A 20,690-nucleotide genomic window follows, 5' to 3' on the forward strand; every position below is an offset into this window, starting at 1 on the left:
TAATGTGAAATACGAACAAACATATTCAGGACAAAATGGAGAAAATTTTTTATTTATTTAATATATATATATATATATACACACACATTAAGTAGTAGAATGTTTATCATAATAGTAATTGCACAATTAATTATACTGCAATGTGTAGAATTGGAATCCCTACATCTAATTACAAAAAGAAAAAGTACTTTAGTAGTAATTTAAGTTAAACAGTTAAATTTAAATGCGAAAACACGTGAAACATGTAACATTATAAGATAACAAAATAAAATAAATAAAGGAGTTGAAACTTGATAAAAAAAAAAATGAAGTGCCTAAAACTTATCATTTTGGACTACGGTAGAATATACATAAATTTTGAGAGAATAAAATAAAAAAGGATTGAAAGTTTAAAAAAAAAAGAGTTTCTCCTGTAGTAGTCCGCTCCACTAGTAATATTTATTTTTAACCGTTATATTTAGTCAAAATCACATCAAATTAAAAAGGTATACAGAATAAATAGATTTTAATACAGATTTGACGACTGTAAAGTAAGAGACTACCAATAACCTATTTTTATAGGAACTACTAAAAGAAAAGTAAAGCACCCGAAACTCATAGTTTTTACTCTTTTATATATTCATTTTTTGATATGACTCTTTCATATATTTAGTATTAGACAGGGTATATATGAAAAAAAAAAAAAAAAAACAAAAGAAGTAAAAGAGTTAAAAAGAAAAAAAAAATCATAAAAGATACAGAAAACAAACTAAATGAAAAAAGATAAATGAGTTTTCTTTTTTAGGGAGAGAAGAGAGAAGCATCGAAACAAAACGTAGGGGGGTTTGTACGGACGGTTTTTTTAGAAACTAACATCAAAATTAAAAATGATTTTTTCCTCAGCAGTTTGGGTATTTGATTTAGGAGACGTTTGGTTCATGAATTAGAATCATGAGATTATAATTATTTTTAATTTACGTGTATTTTTTATGAGAGAAAATACTATAACGAGCCACGAACTATGATTTGAATCAGAGACTGAATCCCCCTTCCAAACGTCCCCTTAATTTTTTATCAAACCTGACAATTTATAAACGATTTGCACGATTTGAGTTTAGAACTTAAAAAGTTTTCAACAACTTACAAAAATTATAAAATCAGATAATATTCAAGTTTAAATAATTCAAAATTAATAAACTTAAAAAATTTTACCTTTTAAACAATGATTATAATAAAAATATTTTTTGGTGTTACTTGGCATTGAAATTGGTGATAGGTCTTAGAGATTTATTTTTAAATGGCGGCGGGAACAAATATAAAGTTTGGGAGATAATAAGATCACAATGCATATTTGCTCCTAAACGCAAACAAATGAAAGAGAGCAAAATCCCAAAAACCTCCCAAAGTTTGAAACTTGAAACTTGAAAATGGATCTCTACTTGTACGAACAGAGATTGAGAGACGAAGTGATCTACCTCCACTCTCTCTGGCGCCAAGGCCCTCCCACCGCCACGACCACCACCACCAACAAGCGAAACAGAATCCAAAACGACAACATTTCCAATGCTCCCAACAAAAAGAATAGAACGAACGACGACGACGACAACAACAACCTCCGCCTCTCCGAGCCCGGCCCATGGCCGACTCCTGCCCAATTCCCCACTCCGGCGTCCTCCTCCGTCGGCCCGGCGACGGCCCAAGAAATGGCGACGCACTATGCTGCTCTGAAGCTGCAACACAGAGCGTCGAACGCTTTCAGAGAATCCTTCCCGAAATCCGATGAAGACGGCGGAGGGGATGCCAAGTACCGGTTTTTTTTTAGGGTTTTCATGGAGGGCGGCGAGTTGAGGAGGTATTACGAGGAGAATTCCGAGTGCGGCGAGTTTTATTGCTTGGTTTGCTGCGGATTAGGGCAGGAGAAGAAGAAGAAGAAGAAGAAGAAGAAGAAGAAGAAGAAGAAGAAGAATTTGGGAAAAATGTTCAAGACTTGCCTAGGGCTTGTTCATCATTCGGCTAGGATGGCGAAGACGGAGGGGAATTTCTCTCACAAGGCTTTTGCGGAGGTTGTTTGTAGGGTTTTGGGTTGGGATTTCGATCGGCTTCCGATCATCGTCTCGAAAGGCGAACCGCTCAGCCGAACTCTGGTAAAATTTTGAGTTTGTTTTTGTTTTGTTTTGTGTGTGTGTGTGTGTGCGCGTGTTTTTTTTTTTTTTTTGCATTTGGGATTTACATGTTGTGGAATCATTGCAGGGTAAGTTTGAATGTGAGGGTTCTTGTAAAGATGCCAAAAACATCGATAAAAAGGAAATGATTGATGGGCAGGTTGTGTTTGATTTTGATCTGTATTATTAGCTATAAATTAGTTTCTGATTTTGCAGGGAAAACTTTAGTTGTCATGTAGGAGTTGCTAAAAAAAATTAAATACTGAATTAGCGTCATTGATTCAAATAAATTCGTTAATCTATGGAGGTAAAAAATAAATAAAAAAATAAAAAAAAATCATGTATGACGTGTTCATCATGCGGTTTTCTTTTTTTTTTTAAGATGAATAAATTTGGAAGTCAGATTCAAATTCTGTAGAGGACTACCAATCTTAAGGCTAAATTGAGTAATCAACGGCAATTTGGAAAAGAGTGAGGTAAATAAATTTGTGTAGGTGTTGTTTGCTAATAAGTATGTATTTAGAATTAGAAGTTGTACTTAGAAGTTGAGAAAGCTTGAAGATTTGGAACTTTACAACTTACAAGAGAACATATACTTCATCACTTTACTTAATTAACCGGTGCAGGCCACAATTGCATGAATTTAGGTATAATGATGTAAGCTCTTTTCAAATTTTCAACATTTATGCAGCATCTCTAATGAGTGAAATTCTTTGCCTCCATCATGCAAAAGAGTATGGAAAATGGTTTGATGCTTTTGTGTAGTTCTGAAATTTCTACTAAAATGTATGTGTGAATCTAGCTAACCACCAGTCTCTTGTTCTGAATGGCAGTCTGAAAAACTGATTAGCAATTCCCCATCAGCAGGATTGGAAAGGTCAGCTTTGCCTTCTCCAGCAGGATTAGTTTTGGCTGAAGAACAGGCAAGGTTTGCTGCAATGCAGTTTCAGCACAAGGCCGTGAAAGCTTGCCGAGAATTTCTTGCAAGCCATTCTGGTTCAGGCAGTGATGAATCTAACAATGAAGATGAGGAAGAAAGTTATGAATCTAATAGTGAAGATGAGGAAGAAGACCCTTCTGAGGACAGTGATGAGGAAGATCCTTCTGAGGAGAGTGATGAGGAGGATGGAAATGCGTCCAAGGATTGTGAAGTGTTTAAATTCTTTGAGAAGTTATTTATGGAGGATGGAAAGTTGTGGGACTATTACATGAACAATTATGAAGATGGGGAGTTTTGTTGTCTAGTTTGTGGTGGGATGGAGGAAAGTGTATGGAAGAGCTTTAGGGGTTGTGTTGCACTTGTTCAACATTTAGCTGCAACATCAAATACAAACAAGAAACTGGCTCATAGGGCTTATGGGCAAGCTATTTGTCAGATTCTTGGTTGGGATATTAATATATCAAGAGGTGAATCTCTCAGTCAAACTTTGGCTAAGCTGGGAAACTCACAGGTACCTATTTCTTGTATTGGCGTGTGTACATGATAGAACCCTGCCCAGGCCTCCTGTGAGATTTACCTATACTCGAAGGGGTAAAAAGGGAAAGACAAGTGACGTGGGCAGGGCTAGTGACGTTGCTTAGTTGGCAAGGCCGTTAGAGGAGTCTGTTAGAGAGGGATTATAGGGGAGGGGTGGTGCGCTAAGGGGGGGCATCGAATCCTATGGAAGCTTGTCTTGTTCTGGGAGGGGGAGAGACCTCGAATTCTCTCAATTCTATCCTTCGTTTCCTTTTGGTGTTTGTTTTGTTTTCCTTCCTGTCTTTCTACTCTGTAATCCTGGAGTGTTGGAGTGAATATTAATAAAAGGAACCAGAACCCATCTTTCTGGGTATTTCATTCAAATTTCCTAGTGTGAATTCTCTTATTTTGGCTAACGGCAGGGCAGGTACCTATCAATTTGGTATCAGAGCATCGGTCCATGGCCAACCTTCCAGCTGAGTTGCGTCCAGATCGGGCGGTGGACGTGGAGTGACGTGTGGGAGAGCTCCAAGAAGCGGTGCGACTTCTTGGAGCCCTGATAGATCTGGTTCCAAGGTTGCAAGAAGACGTGACCATCCTGGCCAATCAAGTGGAGCGGGTGCAAGATGCGACTACGCGCATGGAAGCTCTCTTAGCGCGTCACTTTGGAGGAGAACGAGAACCAGCTCCACGACGAGTAGCAAGGGACAGAGACAGGGAACGGGAACGCGAGGACCGTCAGGAATCTCCAGCTCGGCGAGGCCAAGTTGAGCACCGTGGGAGGAGGCTGGAGCTGCCCCTATTCACCGGTGAGGACCCATACGGCTGGCTATTCCGAGCCGAACGTTACTTCTCGATCAACGGTGTGGAGGAGAACGAGAAGGTGTTGGCGGCGTCAGTTTGTTTCGAAGGGCGTGCGTTGGGTTGGTTCCAGTGGGCTGAAGCGCAGGAACTGAAGTTTTCTGAAGTATGAGAAAAATAACTCCTTAATTATCTACGATGAAGGGTTACACTTATATATATACACGGTATTAGACCTAGAATCCCTACAAATCAGGATCTACAATATCTATCATAATAAATACAAATATTCCGGTATATCTTAGAGAATAAAATCAGGAAACTACTTCCCTAGAAGTTAGGGATCCGGTTTAGCCTAGATTGATTTTCTACACTCCCCCTCAAGCTAGGCGATAGATGTTCTCTAAACCAAGGTCTGAGCTTAGTTCGGTGAGGTTAGGTCGGAATAGAGCCCTGGTTAGGATGTCCGCTGCTTGTTGCCTCGATGGAACGTAGCTGAGAGTGATTAGCTTGTTTTCAATTTTCTCACTGATAAAGTGTCTATCAATCTCTACATGTTTAGTTTGATCGTGATGAACATGATTTTTGGCAATTGCAATTGCTGATTAGTTGTCACATAAGATTCTGATAGAGTCTGCTGCTTCCATCTTAAGGTCGTGTAGCACCCTTTTTAGCCAAATTCCTTCACAGATACCCAAAGCTAGTGCCCGGAACTCAGCTTCTGCACTACTTCGGGCAACCACTGTTTGCTTTTTACAACGCCAAGTCACTAAATTTCCCCAAATGAACGAACAATATCCGGACGTAGATCTTCGGTCACTAGGAGATCCTGCCCAGTCAGCATCTGTATAGACCTCTAGAGTTTGGTTGACCGTCTTCTTGAACATAAGACCCTTCCTAAGATCCTTCTTCAGATACCTCAATATACGGTTCACTGCTTCCATGTGATCAATGGAGGGATTACCCAGAAATTGACTAACAAGATTGACTGAAAAGTTTATATCTGGCCGAGTGTGAGTCAGATAGATTAGCTTACCCACTAATCGCTGGTACTGCCCTTTGTCAGCCGCCAATTCATCAGTTCGAGGCATTAGCTTGGTATTGGGGTCCATAGGTGTCTCAACCGGCTTGCACCCACTCATTCCGGTTTCCTGCAAGAAGTCTAGAACATACTTGCGTTGAGAAACTGAGATTCCTTTGTTGCTCCGTGCCACCTCCATCCCCAAGAAATACTTCAAATGTCCCAAGTCTTTAATCTCGAATTCCTTTGACAAGAGAGACTTGAGTCTTCTGGTCTCTCCTTCATGATTCCCTGTGAGAACAATATCATCAACATATACAATTAAAACTGTGAGTCTTCCATCGGTGAAGTGTTTCACAAATAGGGTGTGGTCTGCTTGTGTCTGAGTGTATCCGTCTTTCTTGAGGACCTTGGTGAATCTCTCGAACCATGCTCTCGGTGATTGTTTCAGTCCATACAACGCTTTCCTCAGTTTGCAAACCTTTCCTTTTGTGTTCTTTGTCTCAAACCCGGATGGTATATCCATATAGACTTCCTCGATCAAATCTCCATTAAAGAAAGCATTCTTAATGTCTAGTTGAAACAATGGCCAATTCAAGTTGACGGCAATGGATAACAAGACACGGACTGTGTTGAGCTTTGCTACTGGAGCAAAAGTCTCTTGATAATCAATCCCATATGATTGAGTGTATCCTTTAGCCACTAGACGAGCTTTGTACCTGTCTGTAGTTCCATCTGCCTTTTACTTGACTGAGAATATCCACTTGCAGCCCACTGTTTTCTTTCCTGGTGGCAACTCCGATATTAACCATGTGCCATTCTTTTCCAGCGCAGTGTATTCCTCTAGAATTGCCTTGTGCCATTCGGAGACCTTTAAGGCTTCATAGACAGAATTTGGAATCCTGATTTTGTCTAAGGAGGTCACAAACGCTTGGAACTTTGGAGATAAACTTGAGTAGGAGATGTAGCTGCGAAGGGGATGTTGAGTGCATGATCTGACACCTTTTCTATGTGCAATAGGCTGATTTATCGTAGGATCAACCTGCGGACTAGATTCTGCTATATCTTGCTGTCCCTCAAGTTCCGCTTGGCTCGGGAAGGTCTCTTGACAGTGCTGAGGTAGTGCGGCCTCAAGATTTTTCCTCCTTCCATAGACTTTCACCGCATCATCGGGAAGAAGATGTTTGGGATAGACATAGGGAGAAGGTTGACCATGCTCGGAATGAGGTGAGGAAGGCTGATCACAAGACTTCTGAGTTTGACTCGGGATAGGTGGCAAATCAGGGAACACCGGAGATGATAAATTTGGAGGAATTGATGAATTTGACTCGAGAAATGATGTCCACTCCCAATGCTGTAATTCACCGGTGGTATTCTCCCCCTGAATTGCAGTATTGGAGTAGTACGGGATATTTTCGAAGAATGTGACATCCATAGTATTGTAAAATTTATGAGTGATGGGAGAGTAACACTTATACCCCTTTTTGTTGGCTGAATATCCAAGGAAGATGCATTTATGTGCACGGGCATCAAACTTTCCCCGGAATTGAGAATGGATATGGATAAAGGCGGTGCAACCAAAGAGTTTAAACGGAATTTCTGAGACAAGCCGTGAGGTAGGAAATAGACTCTATATTGTTTGCAAAGGTGTACGAAATTTAAGTATCCTAGAGGGTAGACGGTTAATCAAATATGTTGTAGTGAGGATTGCTTCACCCCAAAACCTTTTACGGGCACGGGCTTGGAAGAGTAAAGATCGGGCCACTTCAAGGATATGACGGTTTTTCCGTTCGGCAACACCGTTTTGTTGTGGTGTGTCAACACAAGAGTTTTGTTGAACAATACCATGAGATGTGAAATAAGAACCGAGACATGAGTTGAAGAAATCTTTGGCATTATCTGTTTTCAGGATTTGGATATTGGCTTTGAATTGGGTTTGTACCATGACATGGAAGTTCTGAAATATGTGTGTGGTTTCTAATTTTTCTTTCATTAGGAATGTCCAACACAATCTAGTGTGATCATCAACCAATAGTAAAAACCATCTTGCACCAGTAAGACTCGGGATACGAAATGGTCCCCAGATATCCCCATGAATGAGAGTAAAGGGATGGCTGGGTTGATATTGCCGAGGTGCATAAGTGTTTCTAGTGTGTTTTGCCTATTGACATACTTCACAATGAAAGGAATTTTTTATTGATAAATAGAGAAGGAAACAAATGTTTCAAATACAGAAAATTGGGATGACCTAGACGAAAGTGCCACATCATAATTTCACTTTCCTTATTTGAATGACTACTAGACTTAAGACTATGACTCAACTGACATTGATGACCAGCAAAACATCTTGAAGAAGGATTGACATCCAGAATATAGAGGCCTGCATGGAAATCAACACTGCCAATCACCTTTCCCGTGCTCAAGTCCTGAAAAACACAAGAATCAGCAAGAAATTTAGTTTCACAGGTGAGATCACGATTCAATCTGTTAACCGAGATAAGATTATAGTCAAGATCAGGCACAAATAACACTGATTTGAGGACGAGAGTGTTTGAGAGATGGATGGTTCCTATTCTGATCACTGGGGTGCGTGTACCATTGGCTATACACACTGTTTGATGGTTGGTACATAATGAAAATGTTGAGAAAAATGTTTTGTCACCTGTCATGTGCTCAGAAGCACCCGAGTCCACTACCTAAGCGGAATGAGGAGATGTTGAGGCATGCATAGCTGAGATGTTGGTGTTATTCTTGCTCTTAGGTGTGTTGTTGATATTTGCTCTCTGTATGAGTTGTTGGAGCACATCAAGCTGTTCTCGGGAGAAAGGGACAGAATTGTTGAAGACAGAATTGCTGGATGGTGAGACATCACTAAAGGCTGCATTCCCTCTTGCTTCACGGTCTCGGTTGGGTTTCCAGTCAGACGGTTTTCCATGTATCTTCCAGCAGGTGTCCTTGAGATGCCCAGGCTTTCGACAATGATCACACCATGGGCGGCCCTTCCTCGTTCGATTGTCACCAGCGTATCGTGAGTGGCTGCGAGTAGCAAGAGCACTAGGGTCAGACTGGGTTTCTTTGACTGCTGTGAGACTTGGGGCTTCAGGGGTGGCAATGTTGGGTTGTCCCATCATGATGCGCTTACGGCTCTCTTCTCGTCGTACCTCAGAGAAGGCTTCTCGCAGGCTTGGCAGCGGTTTGGTTCCCAGAATTCTACCCCTTACTTCATCAAGAGTTTTGTCGAGTCCCATCAGGAATTTGAAGACTCGTTTAGTCTCCACTATCTTTTTGAAATATGCTCGGTCTTTAGAGCACTTCCAGTCGTGAATCTCCAACAAATCTAACTGCTGCCAATAGCGAATGAGTGTTGTAAAGTAGGTGATCACAGAATTTTCACCTTGTCGAAGGTCCTGGAGAGTACTTTCCACGTAGAAGAGCTCAGCCGTGTTCTCACTACTCGAGAATGTTTCACGTACTGCCTCCCAAATTTCTCTGGCAGTGGTGTATAGCAGGAAATTTTCCCCTATCTCGGCTGTCATAGAGTTGATCAACCAGGACATCACTAGGTTATTTTCGGCTCTCCAGATCTTGTATTCTGCATTGCTCGGATCTGGTTCTGGAATAGTGCCAGTGAGATATTCGTCCTTGCTTCGTCCACTGATGATCATCATCATCGATTGAGACCACTGAAGATAGTTTTGGCCATTGAGTTTGTGGGTTGTGATAGGGACGAGATTGTTTTCCGAGGCCGGAGTAAGACGAGGAGCAGTTGTGATATTGAGAGAGGAATTGGCTGTTTGAGAGGAAGTATTGACATCGGATGCAAATGAATCCCGGGATGTAGGCTCGGTTTCTGCCATGATTTTGAGAGAGAAAACCGAGGAGAGAAGGAGAGAAAATAAGGAGGCCGGCGCAGGATTTCAGAGTAGGGTTTCAGAACCTAGAGCTCTGATACCATGAAGTTTTCTGAAGTATGAGAAAAATAACTCCTTAATTATTTACGATGAAGGGTTACACTTATATATATACACGGTATTAGACCTAGAATCCCTACAAATCAGGATCTACAATATCTATCATAATAAATACAAATATTCCGATATATCTTAGAGAATAAAATCAGGAAACTACTTCCCTAGAAGTTAGGGATCCGGTTTAGCCTAGATTGATTTTCTACAGGAACCATTTGCTAGTTGGAGGGAATTCCGGGCAGCCCTGTTGCACCATTTCAGCCGCGCTCGAGAGGGTGATCCAACGTAGAGGTTAATGTCTCTGAAGCAAGGCGGATTGGTGACAAAGTATCGAGACGCTGGCGGTGGCGTTGAGAGGAGTTCCTTAGCCCATGTTTAGGGGAGCGTTTCTGAACGGCTTGCGGGAGGATATACGGGCTGAGGTCAAGCTACACACACCCATCAACCTTCAAGAGGCCATGGACCTGGCCCAGCAGGTGGAAGATCGGAATGAAGCCCAAGACAATTTCAGGAGGCTGCATATGGGCCGGATGTGGAGACTAGATGGGCCGGCCCAAGGTGCCTGTAAAGGGGTCTAGCCAAGGGGTAATTATCCCTTCACTCAGAGCTTCCTTCAGTCCAGCGGTTCGAAGGAGTCTGGAACCTTCCCACGAGCGAAGTCTAACTCTGCCCTAGCTCAAGTGGCGGCGACCAACCGAGAGACGGGATTTCGACGTCTTTCCGACGAGGAGATCCAAACACGACGTGCGAAGGGCCTCTGTTTTCGGTGTGATGAAAAATTCAGGCCAAGACACTGATGTCTCTCAACTCCTTGCTTGGGTTCACCTCCTCTAACACGATGAAGGTAGTCGGGCAGCTGAGGTCTCGCCAAGTGGTGGTGTTGATTGATAGCGGAGCCTCGCATAGCTTCCTAGTGGTGGAGGAGTTGGGGGTACCCTGTGATCATATGGCTAGCTATGGGGTCCAGGTGGGGAACGACTTGAAATTCAGGCAACAAGGGGTGTGCAAGGGGGTGGAATTGCAGATTCAAGGTTTGGAAGACTTCTTCCCCTTTGAGCTGGGCTGTGCAGACGTGGTGCTGGGGGTGACTTGGCTACGGACGCTTGGGGAAATCAGAGCGGATTGGTCTAAGTACACGCTGAAGTTCTTTGACGGCTCTCTTTGGGTTGGGTGGCAGGGCGATCCGACCTTGAGCTGCTCCCCGGTAAGTCTTCATTCACTTTCTAGGCGGTTTAAGTTTCCACAAATGGCATTTTTAATTGAGCTCTATGAGACGGAAGTTAAGATTGAGTCTGAGACCAGTCCAGCCGTTCCACCAGAACCCGCGCTGCAGACCATCGGATTGTCTTGACGGAGGGCGCCACTCCACCGAGTATTCAGCCATACCGGTACCCCTATGTCCAGAAGGAAGAGATTGAGCGGCCAGTGGCGGAAATGCTGGCTTCGGGAATCATTAGGCCTAGTACTAGCCCTTTCTCCAACCTGGTGATTCTTGTGAAGAAGAGGGATGGAAGCTGGAGGATTTGTGTAGACTATTGGGCCCTCAATCAAATCATTGTACCCGACAAATTCTCAATCCCCATAATTGACGAATTATTAGATGAATTGGACGGGGCAGTAGTTTTCTCAAAGTTGGATTTACGGGCCTGGTTTCATCAAATTAGAGTTCGCGACGGGGACATCGAAAAGACCGCGTTCCGTACCCATGAGGGGCATTATGAATTTCTGGTAATGCCCTTTGAACTGACGAATGCACCGGCAACATTCCAATACTTGATGAATCCGGTGTTGGTTTTTTTTTATGACATCCTCGTTTATAGCCGCACTTGGGAGGAGCATAAGTCTCACTTGGCTACAGTGATGGAGGTTTTACGTGCGGAAAAATTGTTCGCGAATCGGAAGAAGTGTGTGTTTGGGCAATCCCGGCTGGGAGTACTTGGGGCAAATAATATCGGCGGGGGGGGGGGGGGGGGGGGGGAAAAGGGGCGGGGTCTCGGCCGACCCAGTTAAGTTGTAGGCAGTCCGGGATTGGTCTGAGCCTAGAAACGTGCGCGATGTCCATGGGTTTCTTGGCCTCACGGGGTATTACCGTCGATTCGTCAAAGGATATGGGGCGCTTGCCGGATTTACCTAAAATGGGGGGGTTCACTTGGACGGAGGCAGCCTCGCGTGCCTTTGAGGCTTTAAAGCTAGCCATGACCACTCTACCGGTATTGGCGCTGCCGGATTTCTCCAAGTCCTTCGTGGTGGAAATCGACGCGTCAGGATCGGGCCTAGGCGCAGTACTAATGCAGGAGGGACGACCTATAGCATATTTTAGTAAGGCTTTGTCGCCTATTTCACGTTTGAAGTTGGTGTACGAATGGGAATTAATGGCAGTGGTCTTGGCAGTTCAAAAGTGGCATCACTACCTACTTGGACGACATTTTGTGGTGCGCACAGACCAACAGAGCCTCCGGTTTTTGTTAGACCAACGCCTACTGCCTCCGGAACATCTTTGTTGGATTTCTAAATTGATGGGGTATGACTTTGAAGTGCAATACAAACCGGGGGCTGCCAATCACGTCGCGGATGCTCTCTCTCGCCGGGAAGATACTTGTACTTACATGGCCTTATTTGTACCACAGTTGCTGGACATCGAAGCCATTAAACGCGAGCAGCAGTCAGAGGCCACGTGTTCCCAGTTGATTTCTCGATTACAGGTTGGCCAGGAAAACGCCAAAGGGTACAACTTGCAGAATGGCCTTCTCTGTTTTCAGGACTGCATTGTGCTACCCCCAAATTCAGTTTGGATTCCGCTCTTGTTACATGAGTTCCATGACTCCGCTTTGGGTGGACACTCTGGATTCTTCCGCACGTACAAGCGGCTCTCTTCCAACGTATTCTGGTCCGGAATGAAGAAAAAGATTTGGGACTATGTCTCCCATTGTGCGACTTGCCAACGCTCCAAGTATGAAGCTCTCTCTCCGGCAGGGTTGCTGCAGCCCCTTCCGATTCCGCACTAGATTTGGGAAGACATCTCTATGAACTTTGTCACCGGACTTCCCCGGGTAAAGAACATTGACACGATCCTTGTGGTAGTGGATTAGCTGACCAAATATGCTCATTTTTGCCCCATTGGCCACCCTGTGGCAGCCAAACATGTCGCGGAAGTCTTCATCCGCGAGTTAGTCCGCTTGCATGGGATCCATCGTACAATCGTCAGTGATCACGATTCTGTTTTCATGAGCTTGTTTTGGCGGGAACTCTTTACGCAATATGGCACAAAGTTGCATCATAGCTCCGCCTACCATCGGAAACCGAGGTTGTCAATTGCTACCTGGAGACATATTTACGCTGCTTTGCCAGTGACAAACCGAGGCTGTGGGCTCAGTTCCTGCCTTAGGCCGAGTATTGGTTCAACACTAATTACAATGCCTCAACCCAGTTCACGCCCTTTCAGGCAGTTTATGGCCATCCTCCTTCTTTGCTCCGCTTCCAGGATGTGTTGGCTAGCACGCCTCCGAATTCAGGGTTGGAGTCCGACCATGTGCCTTTGTTGGTAGAAGATGTCAATTTACAAATGTGGCTACGAAACCAGATGCTTGACTGCTTGAAGCACCACTTGGTGGTCGCACAACACCGCATGAAAAAGTTCGCGGACGCGCACCGACGTGAGGTAATTTTTTCACCTGGTGACTTAGTTTTGCTCAAGCTACGACCATACCGTCTCAAGTCCTTAGCGCGCAAGGTGAATGAGAAGCTCTCACCTCGCTTCTATGGACCCTTTCCTGCCCTCCAACGTGTGGGAGCTGTGGCTTATTGTCTTCAATTACCTCCTGCAGCTCGTATCCACCCTATTTTCCATGTTTTGCAATTGAAGCCATTCAAGGGCAGGGAGTACAAGAACCAGCCACTGCCGGAGCAGTTAACTGAGGAGTTGGAACTCGTGGTCGAGCCCGCTGATATCCTTCGCACGTGTGTACTTCCTGGCGGCAACCCAGATCAGGTGGAAGGATTGGTGGTTTGGCGTGGGCTACCTAGCTGGGAGGCAACTTGGGAACCCCTGGATGTGATCCAACAACAGTTCCCTCACTTGGGGGGGGGGGGGGGGGGATTTACCTATACTCGAAGGGGTAAAAAGGGAAAGACAAGTGACGTGGGCAGGGCTAGTGACATTGCTGAGTTGGCAAGGCCGTTAGAGGAGTCTGTTAAAGAGGGATATAGGGGAGGGGTGGTGCGCTAAGGGGGGGCATCGAATCCTGTGGAAGCTTGTCCTGTTCTGGGAGGGGGAGAGACCTCGAATTTCTCTCAATTTTATCCTTCGTTTCCTTTTGGTGTTTGTTTTGTTTTCCTTCCCGTCTTTCTACTCTGTAGAGTATTGGAGTGAATATTAATAAAAGGAACTAGAACCCATCTTTCTGGGTATTTCATTCAAATTTCCTAGTGTGAATTCTCTTATTTTGGCTAAGGGCAGGGCAGGTACCTATCAGTACATCCTTAGGAGTTATTGCTAACGTGTTTTAAGTGGGATTTATTTCATGATGTATGGGGGTACCCAAGAAAGTTTCTGATTGTCATAAAGAGTACATAAATTTTTCCAAATCCAGTTTGAACTCTGGGAGTGCAGAAAAATATTATGGTGTTCGCCAGAATATTTTCCTGACTTGGCTAAAAAAGTAACAACTGAATATTATTGCTTTGCCTTTTTAATTTTATTTTAGTAACCTATGGAGGCCAACATAGTCATATATATACATATGATTGTATGAATTTCCCTTCTTTTTTTCCCCTTTTCCTTCACAAATTTTATTTACAAGAGAACATACTTTACCTTTATTTAACGGGCACAGTATTTAGATGAATTTGTCGTAAGGATGTAAATTCTTTCCAATTTCTAACTTTTATGCAGTGTCGCTTATAAGTGAAATTTGACGTTCAATCTTGTAAAAGAAGGTGAACAATCGTATAATACTTTTGAGATACCAAGGTCTAAAAGCTAAAATGTGATGCAGGGACGTAAGCGACCGCTGGTCTCTAGTTCTGAATGGCCATGTGAAAAGCCCGCGGAGAGTTCTCCCTCAGCAGTATTAGAATGGCCTCCTTTCGCGCTTCGCTCAGCTTCAGCAGTGAGTTCACTTTCAGCTGAAGAACGAGCTAAGTTTGATGCAGACCTGCTGCAACATAAGGCTGTGAAAGCTTGCCAAGATTTTTTGACAAATAATTCTAGTGCGAAAAGTGATGATGATGAAGATGAAGATGCGTCTGAGGACAGTGATGAGGATGAAGATGCGTCTGAGGACAACGATGAACATGATGATGAGGACGGGAACACAGATGCATCCAACAATGCTAAAGAGTTCCATTTCTTTTTGCAATTATTTATAGACAACAACAAATTGAGGGAATTTTACGTCAAGAATTTTGAAGGTGGGGAATTTTGTTGTCTGGTTTGTAGTGGGATAGGGAATATGGTGTGGAAGAGGTATATAGGCTGCGTCGCACTTGTGCAACATTCAAATTCAATATTAAAGACGAAGAAAAAGGTGGCTCACAGAGCTTATGGGAAAGTTATTTGTCAGGTTCTTGGTTGGGATTTTAATCGGTTTCCATCAATTGTGTTGAACGGTGAATCTCATGGTCAATCCTTGGCGAAGTTGGACAGTTTGCAGGTAACTATTTCTCAAATGTGTGCGTTTAGATACGTAAAACTTATTACTAACTGGCTTTAGCTCATGATGCAGGGTGAACCCGAGGAAAATTCTGATGGTCATAAAAATGATTTGTGTTGTAAAAACAATTTGGATTCTTTGGATGGTGATAATAATAGTGAAATAGTTTTAGAGAAGTCATCTGAATGACACGTCAATGACTTGTGAGTTGCATGCGAATTGTAGTTCGCATGCTGAATCCTTGGAAAACTCAGCCGAGTTGCAGGTAACTATTTCATACCTGTAATATGATAAAAATATTTTATGCTTCTAGAGCTCTTTGAAACCAATTTGACTATGGCTTATTCGAACGTTGCAGGATCAACCTGAGGGAAACTAGAAGCTCGTGTTCTCCAGGAAGAGACTCCAAAGACTCTTGAATTATTAGAAAGGATTCACTTCATAAAAATGGTACTTTTCAGAGTAAAACTGCTCTTTAAACCAACAGCTTGCTTAAGAGTTGTACCACTTCTAATTTTCCGTATAAGAAGGGGAACCATTGAAGTGAATTACCTATCTTTGATGGACAAAGTCATAGTCCCAACAAGGTTTCTCCTTGCAACAAGGCTAGAGCTTTTTGCCTTGCGAAGGCCGGAGTAAGGATGAAAATGCAGATGTCGAAGGAAATATTTTGCGTTTGAATTTACGAAAATATTGTGGATTTGAATTTATGGAATTATTGATGGATAATGTTGGTGTTTGAATTTTTCTTTTAAATAATGGATATTTGCATAAGAAAATGTAAGTTTCACGTGATTGATTATATAATGATGCAAGAGGACTAAGCGAATCTAAAACTAATATGTATTTCTTAATAAAATTATATATAAAAGTAAATAAATATACTATGAGTGTAGTATAATGAATAATATCCTCTGGTTCACCTTATGGGCAAAATATACTATACATATTCTTTTGGAGGGAAATTTGTAATGTCATATTTGTTTCAACAACTCAAACTCAACCATAGTTTAAGATTCAAATTGATATTTGATAAATGAGGAAAATTTAAACTATAAACTCTTAATTTTAGAATTTACTCCTCGCATAAAATTCTAACGATCCAAATTGTTTTCATACAATTCTGATCTTTTTTTTTCTTTTCTTAATTTCAAGTTTAAAAATGTCATAAATTTTGTTTTAGTTCTGATTAGGATAAATTTTTTTTTAATCTGTTCATAATGAAGAGATGAACAAATTCCCATCAATATTACATATTTTTTAATGTCATTTACAATGAGGTTTTATAATTACAAAACTCTAATTATAGTTTTCAACACTTTATTCAAGTACAGTTGAATTTTATTACCAATTCAAATTATAATTTATTTGCGTATCTAAACAGTAGCTTGAAGCGCAATTCAAATCACTACAATTTAAATTAAATCACACAATCCTAACTGTCAAGCAAACAAGGCCTAAATTACATCGACATTTGCATTGCCCTTGCGACAAGCGATGAGCAAGTCTCCAAGGTTCGCGTTCTACACCCATGGAGGCGATGTCTTTGGTAGCTAATGTCTTATTCTTTGGCATTCTTCTTCGACTGAGCCTTTGCAATTGCTGGTGGTGACAACAGCTAGGATTAGATTAGATCAAGAAGGTTTTTTAGAATTGGGGGATTAGGCTTTCAATTTTTTTTCTTTTTTAAAAGGAAACTTGCATTTAACTAAAAACATAGAAATAAACACACATAATACAAGACCCATCAGAAAAATAGACGTATGCCTGAAGCCCGAAAACAGAAAAAAATCTCGGTAGTCGATTTGAAAAACTGCTCCCATCGAGACAATCTTCCTAGCTTTGGAGGAATAGATCACCAACCCCCACATAGAGAGGACATCAGCAACACGGCATAAATAAAATTCTAACAAGACCAAAAAAACCCACACCATTGGTAGACAACCTAACCAGGTGGGAAATACAACCAGAGCTGGAAAGTGGGGAAACCACCTCTATTATTACAAAACAAAACCGAACACACACTGGCGACCAACAACTAAAGAATGGTGACAAAGTTGCCTTTATTACACACCAAACACAACCAAAAACTAAAATAAAGAGATAACTAAAAGATATCGATTGAATTTCTGAGAGACAGCCGACCGCCACCAAGAAAGACCGAGAGAGCTGCAACAAACCAAGCGATATGAGAAGATGACAAAAAGGGCCAAGCCACCGCTTCCATCCCTTGCCTCTGCCAAAAGAAAGAGCTTCACGACCTATGGAACCGCTGCCCCAAGAGACCCGAAACCCCTACTGAGCAAAGGAGAACCAAAGCAGCCACACGGCACAAAAGTTCCCATCCGCCTCAAAACCTCGAGGAGGACTTCATCCACTCCACCCCTTCCACCGTCTTCGACCGCCGAGCCGCATACAAGCCCCTTCTAAGGAGCATGATATTGAGAAGACCCATCCACGGTGTCCTCATACTCGCCAATGCACAGATGCACAAAGTGTCGGTAGCCAAAAGCTCGCTACAAAAAGCCTCTCCAAAACCCGCATCTCCCTCCCAAAAAAAAGGCGTCGTTGATGTTTTACTGGAAAATCTAAATCCACTACATCTGGGAGCCCTCCCACAGGGCTAGGAGTCCGGAGCACCGCCAAAGAGCGACACCGGACTTGGGCCCTTTGAAACCTACAACAAAGGCAGCGCAAAGAAGAGAGGAGGAAGAGAAAATCGTAGCGGGGAGAAGGGGAAAGAAACTAGAAAAGGTGTTAGGGTTTCAATTTGAGGACTTCTTTTGGGTAAATAATATATTTATTAAGTAAAAAATTGTAAGTAGTATTTCAAAAGGGAAAAAAAAATAGCAAAAACTTGTTAAAAATTTATAAATTATTTATTTACCAAGAAAATGTCTAAATTGATAAGTTTTTGTGCCTTAGATTACTCTCCAAATTATTAGATATTTTAAAATTTTCAAAAATTAGGACACGTAAAAATATAATATAAATGTGGTTGGAGGCATAGTTTAAAGACAATATAATATGTATATATACATATTTATATATATATATATAATATGTATATGTAGATATTTATATATATAGGGTCACCCCCAGTTCAGCAGAGGGTTTTTGTCTTTTTCGATTTGGCACACCGTTGACCATTTGAGGGGTATGCTAATGTAATTTCCCTAACATCTGACACAGAACAAAGCGCTAAAGTGGAAAGAAAATGTAACGATTCTCTTACGGACGCTATAGGAATCGTTACTTACAACGTTAACTTTAACTGATCTAAATTGTAACAGAAATTAAATTAAAACATAAACCATAGGAATTTATTTAAAAGTTTTTTTTCTTACTTGTTCGTCCTTACCACCTTGGCTAGCCCGACGGGATACTAGATGAATCTGGCCAACCGACCAACAGCAAAATAAGTTAGTTTACTAGAACATAACATTTAACAACAGAGACATTTAAGCAAAGAAGTTCACTATTTTGAAATCAAAATGAAACACCAATTACTAGCAAATCCATACATCACATAAAGATAATCTCTAAGTTATAAGAAACGACCTAAACCACTAAATATTCAAAATTTCAAAGGTGTTCAATTGCAATCAAAGTCTCAAAGCTTTCAAAGTGTGGAACATAAATAAAATAGACTTATTAAAAACATATAACTTCAATTTTGCCGTTTTTTTCTTTTTTCAATTCTACATTCCCTGCGCACACGCTTGTTCTCGCCCTCCATCCTGAGTAACATGCTTCTTATCCTTATCTGCAATATGGTTTGAAACTTAAGTAACCAAACTAAGTATCTCACAAAATATAACTCTAAAAATAATCATATTTTTAACATATTTAATTCCATATTAAATAGTAAATAGATAGTGTTTCTTGAATAAATTTTTACACGACAATCAACTTTATTTCAAAACGATTACTCTTTTTTTTTTTTTTCCTTCAGAATTATTTTGTTACATTGCCAATAAATAGGTTTAATTAGGTCACATATGTTCCGCATAATGTTATACACATTGTTACACGCAACGTCACATAAGTTACACATAAATTATCAATAAATAGTTTTAACAATTTTTACCATGTCCATTGCCAATGTTACACACAATGCTAAAAAGGTTCATGTACATATGACTTGTCTAAATACAACACTCTAATAACCAAAAATTACCATGTCATTTTCCCATATTCAAAAAAAAAAAAAGGCTTCGTTTCATTTAATCAAGAAATTAATTTAAAGTATGCTATATATGAAGAAATTAATTTAAAGTAAGAGAATTAAGCGTTTTGGATTTTTTTTCCTTTCAAGAACATAGCGTAGCACAACTAATAATATGATGGACGAAATATTTAGACAACATCCCTACCATCGAGTTTAAAATCAGAAGAGTAATTATACTAGTAGAACGTTTCATACCGGATGCTATTACGATTTTTTTCAGGAGATAAATAGTATTTATTTTTGCAAGGAATGAAATAAATAGCAATTTTTTATAATATAGTAAATAGAAGTAAATATGATATCATCATATTTATCATATGATCAATTTGATTAATCTAGAATTTACTCAGATTTACCTATAATCAAAATGATAATACGGGATTTACTAGATTTACCAATGACTATATTTGATAAATTCAGGTTATTTCACGATCACGTTTGACAAATATGAGATTAATCAAATGTACTCCGATCACATCAATATTATATTTGGTTTCAACAATATTTACATGTTTTTCATTTACATAATCTTTGCTAAATTTTTAGTTTAATAAATTTACCTTTTTACCCTAACAAAACATGTGTATTATAATAAATGCTCAAAATTAATAGCTGAAATATGCTAAATAAGAGTAATATTCCAGGAGTTTCATGAATTCATACCCTAAAACTTCATATATAAACATTCAACTTCAAATAATACACTCAGATTGATACAATTTACTCAATATAGCTAAGATGGCGTCTCAATTTTCCACCGAGACCTTAATTTATCTCTCACAAGTATCCAAATTGAGATGTTGCTTTTTAACACAAGTTTCTCTTTTTTTTTTGGGGTACTTTTTTCCCAAACAAGTTTTAAACTCACATCAATACCTTTAATAAGATCGTGGACATAAAATTCAATCTCAATAGTCTTGAAAATTGTTACACCATAGTCGAGGAATCAACCACTCTATCAAACGACAAGCGCCGAGTATCCCCCGCCAAGGTCGGTCACTGGCGTCGAGATGCGTCGACCACAATGACTCGACTGCTGGAGGCCACTGCGTTGAGACAACGTTTCCAGTCAAATCCATCAGCGGTCTTATCAACTCGGGGAAGGACGTATTGATCCAACGGCTACTGTAGGAGTCAGGAAATCAGGCGGCAGATGAGAGGGATCAGCCGCATTTCCTGAGGTTGTCATCATGAAAACTCACCTACCCACCCGTAAATCGAGGGACGGAAGATGGCTTCCTCCTTGGGAACGGCGAAGGGAAAATCACATGTAAAAGGCTTATAAATAGAGCCAAGAAAACGGAAAAGAGGGTTACGTACTATTTCATCACTCCAAGAGGGTTTGTAATCGAAAAAGATATTAGTGCATTCACAAGTGGATTAGGCAAAGAATTCTTGCCGAACCACTATAAATTTGTCTC

The 20,690-nt window shown here is 41.1% G+C and overlaps 1 protein-coding gene across 1 annotated transcript; it reads left to right on the plus strand.

Moving 5' to 3' along the window:
• Window positions 1–1,321: 1,321 nt before the first annotated feature.
• LOC21387847 lies at window positions 1,322–15,827 on the plus strand. The gene is made up of 5 exons (XM_024165620.1): window positions 1,322–2,123; window positions 2,975–3,592; window positions 14,382–15,038; window positions 15,111–15,303; window positions 15,397–15,827. The coding sequence occupies exons 1-4, from the start codon at window positions 1,407–1,409 to the stop codon at window positions 15,225–15,227; spliced, it is 2,109 nt and encodes a 702-aa protein (XP_024021388.1). The 5' UTR covers window positions 1,322–1,406; the 3' UTR covers window positions 15,228–15,303; window positions 15,397–15,827.
• Window positions 15,828–20,690: the final 4,863 nt, after the last annotated feature.

Source organism: Morus notabilis, unplaced genomic scaffold (assembly GCF_000414095.1).
Source record: "Morus notabilis unplaced genomic scaffold, ASM41409v2 Scaffold913, whole genome shotgun sequence".
Lineage (NCBI taxonomy): Eukaryota > Viridiplantae > Streptophyta > Magnoliopsida > Rosales > Moraceae > Morus > Morus notabilis.

Excerpts from the sequence above, each read along its gene's own strand:
- LOC21387847 (XM_024165620.1), top strand. The coding sequence starts at position 1,407 with ATGGATCTCTACTTGTACGAACAGAGATTGAGAGACGAAGTGATCTAC. Across the intron at positions 3,593-14,381 it reads CTAAGCTGGGAAACTCACAG|GGACGTAAGCGACCGCTGGT; the intron begins GTACCTATTTCT and ends AATGTGATGCAG. Across the intron at positions 15,039-15,110 it reads CGAAGTTGGACAGTTTGCAG|GGTGAACCCGAGGAAAATTC; the intron begins GTAACTATTTCT and ends CTCATGATGCAG.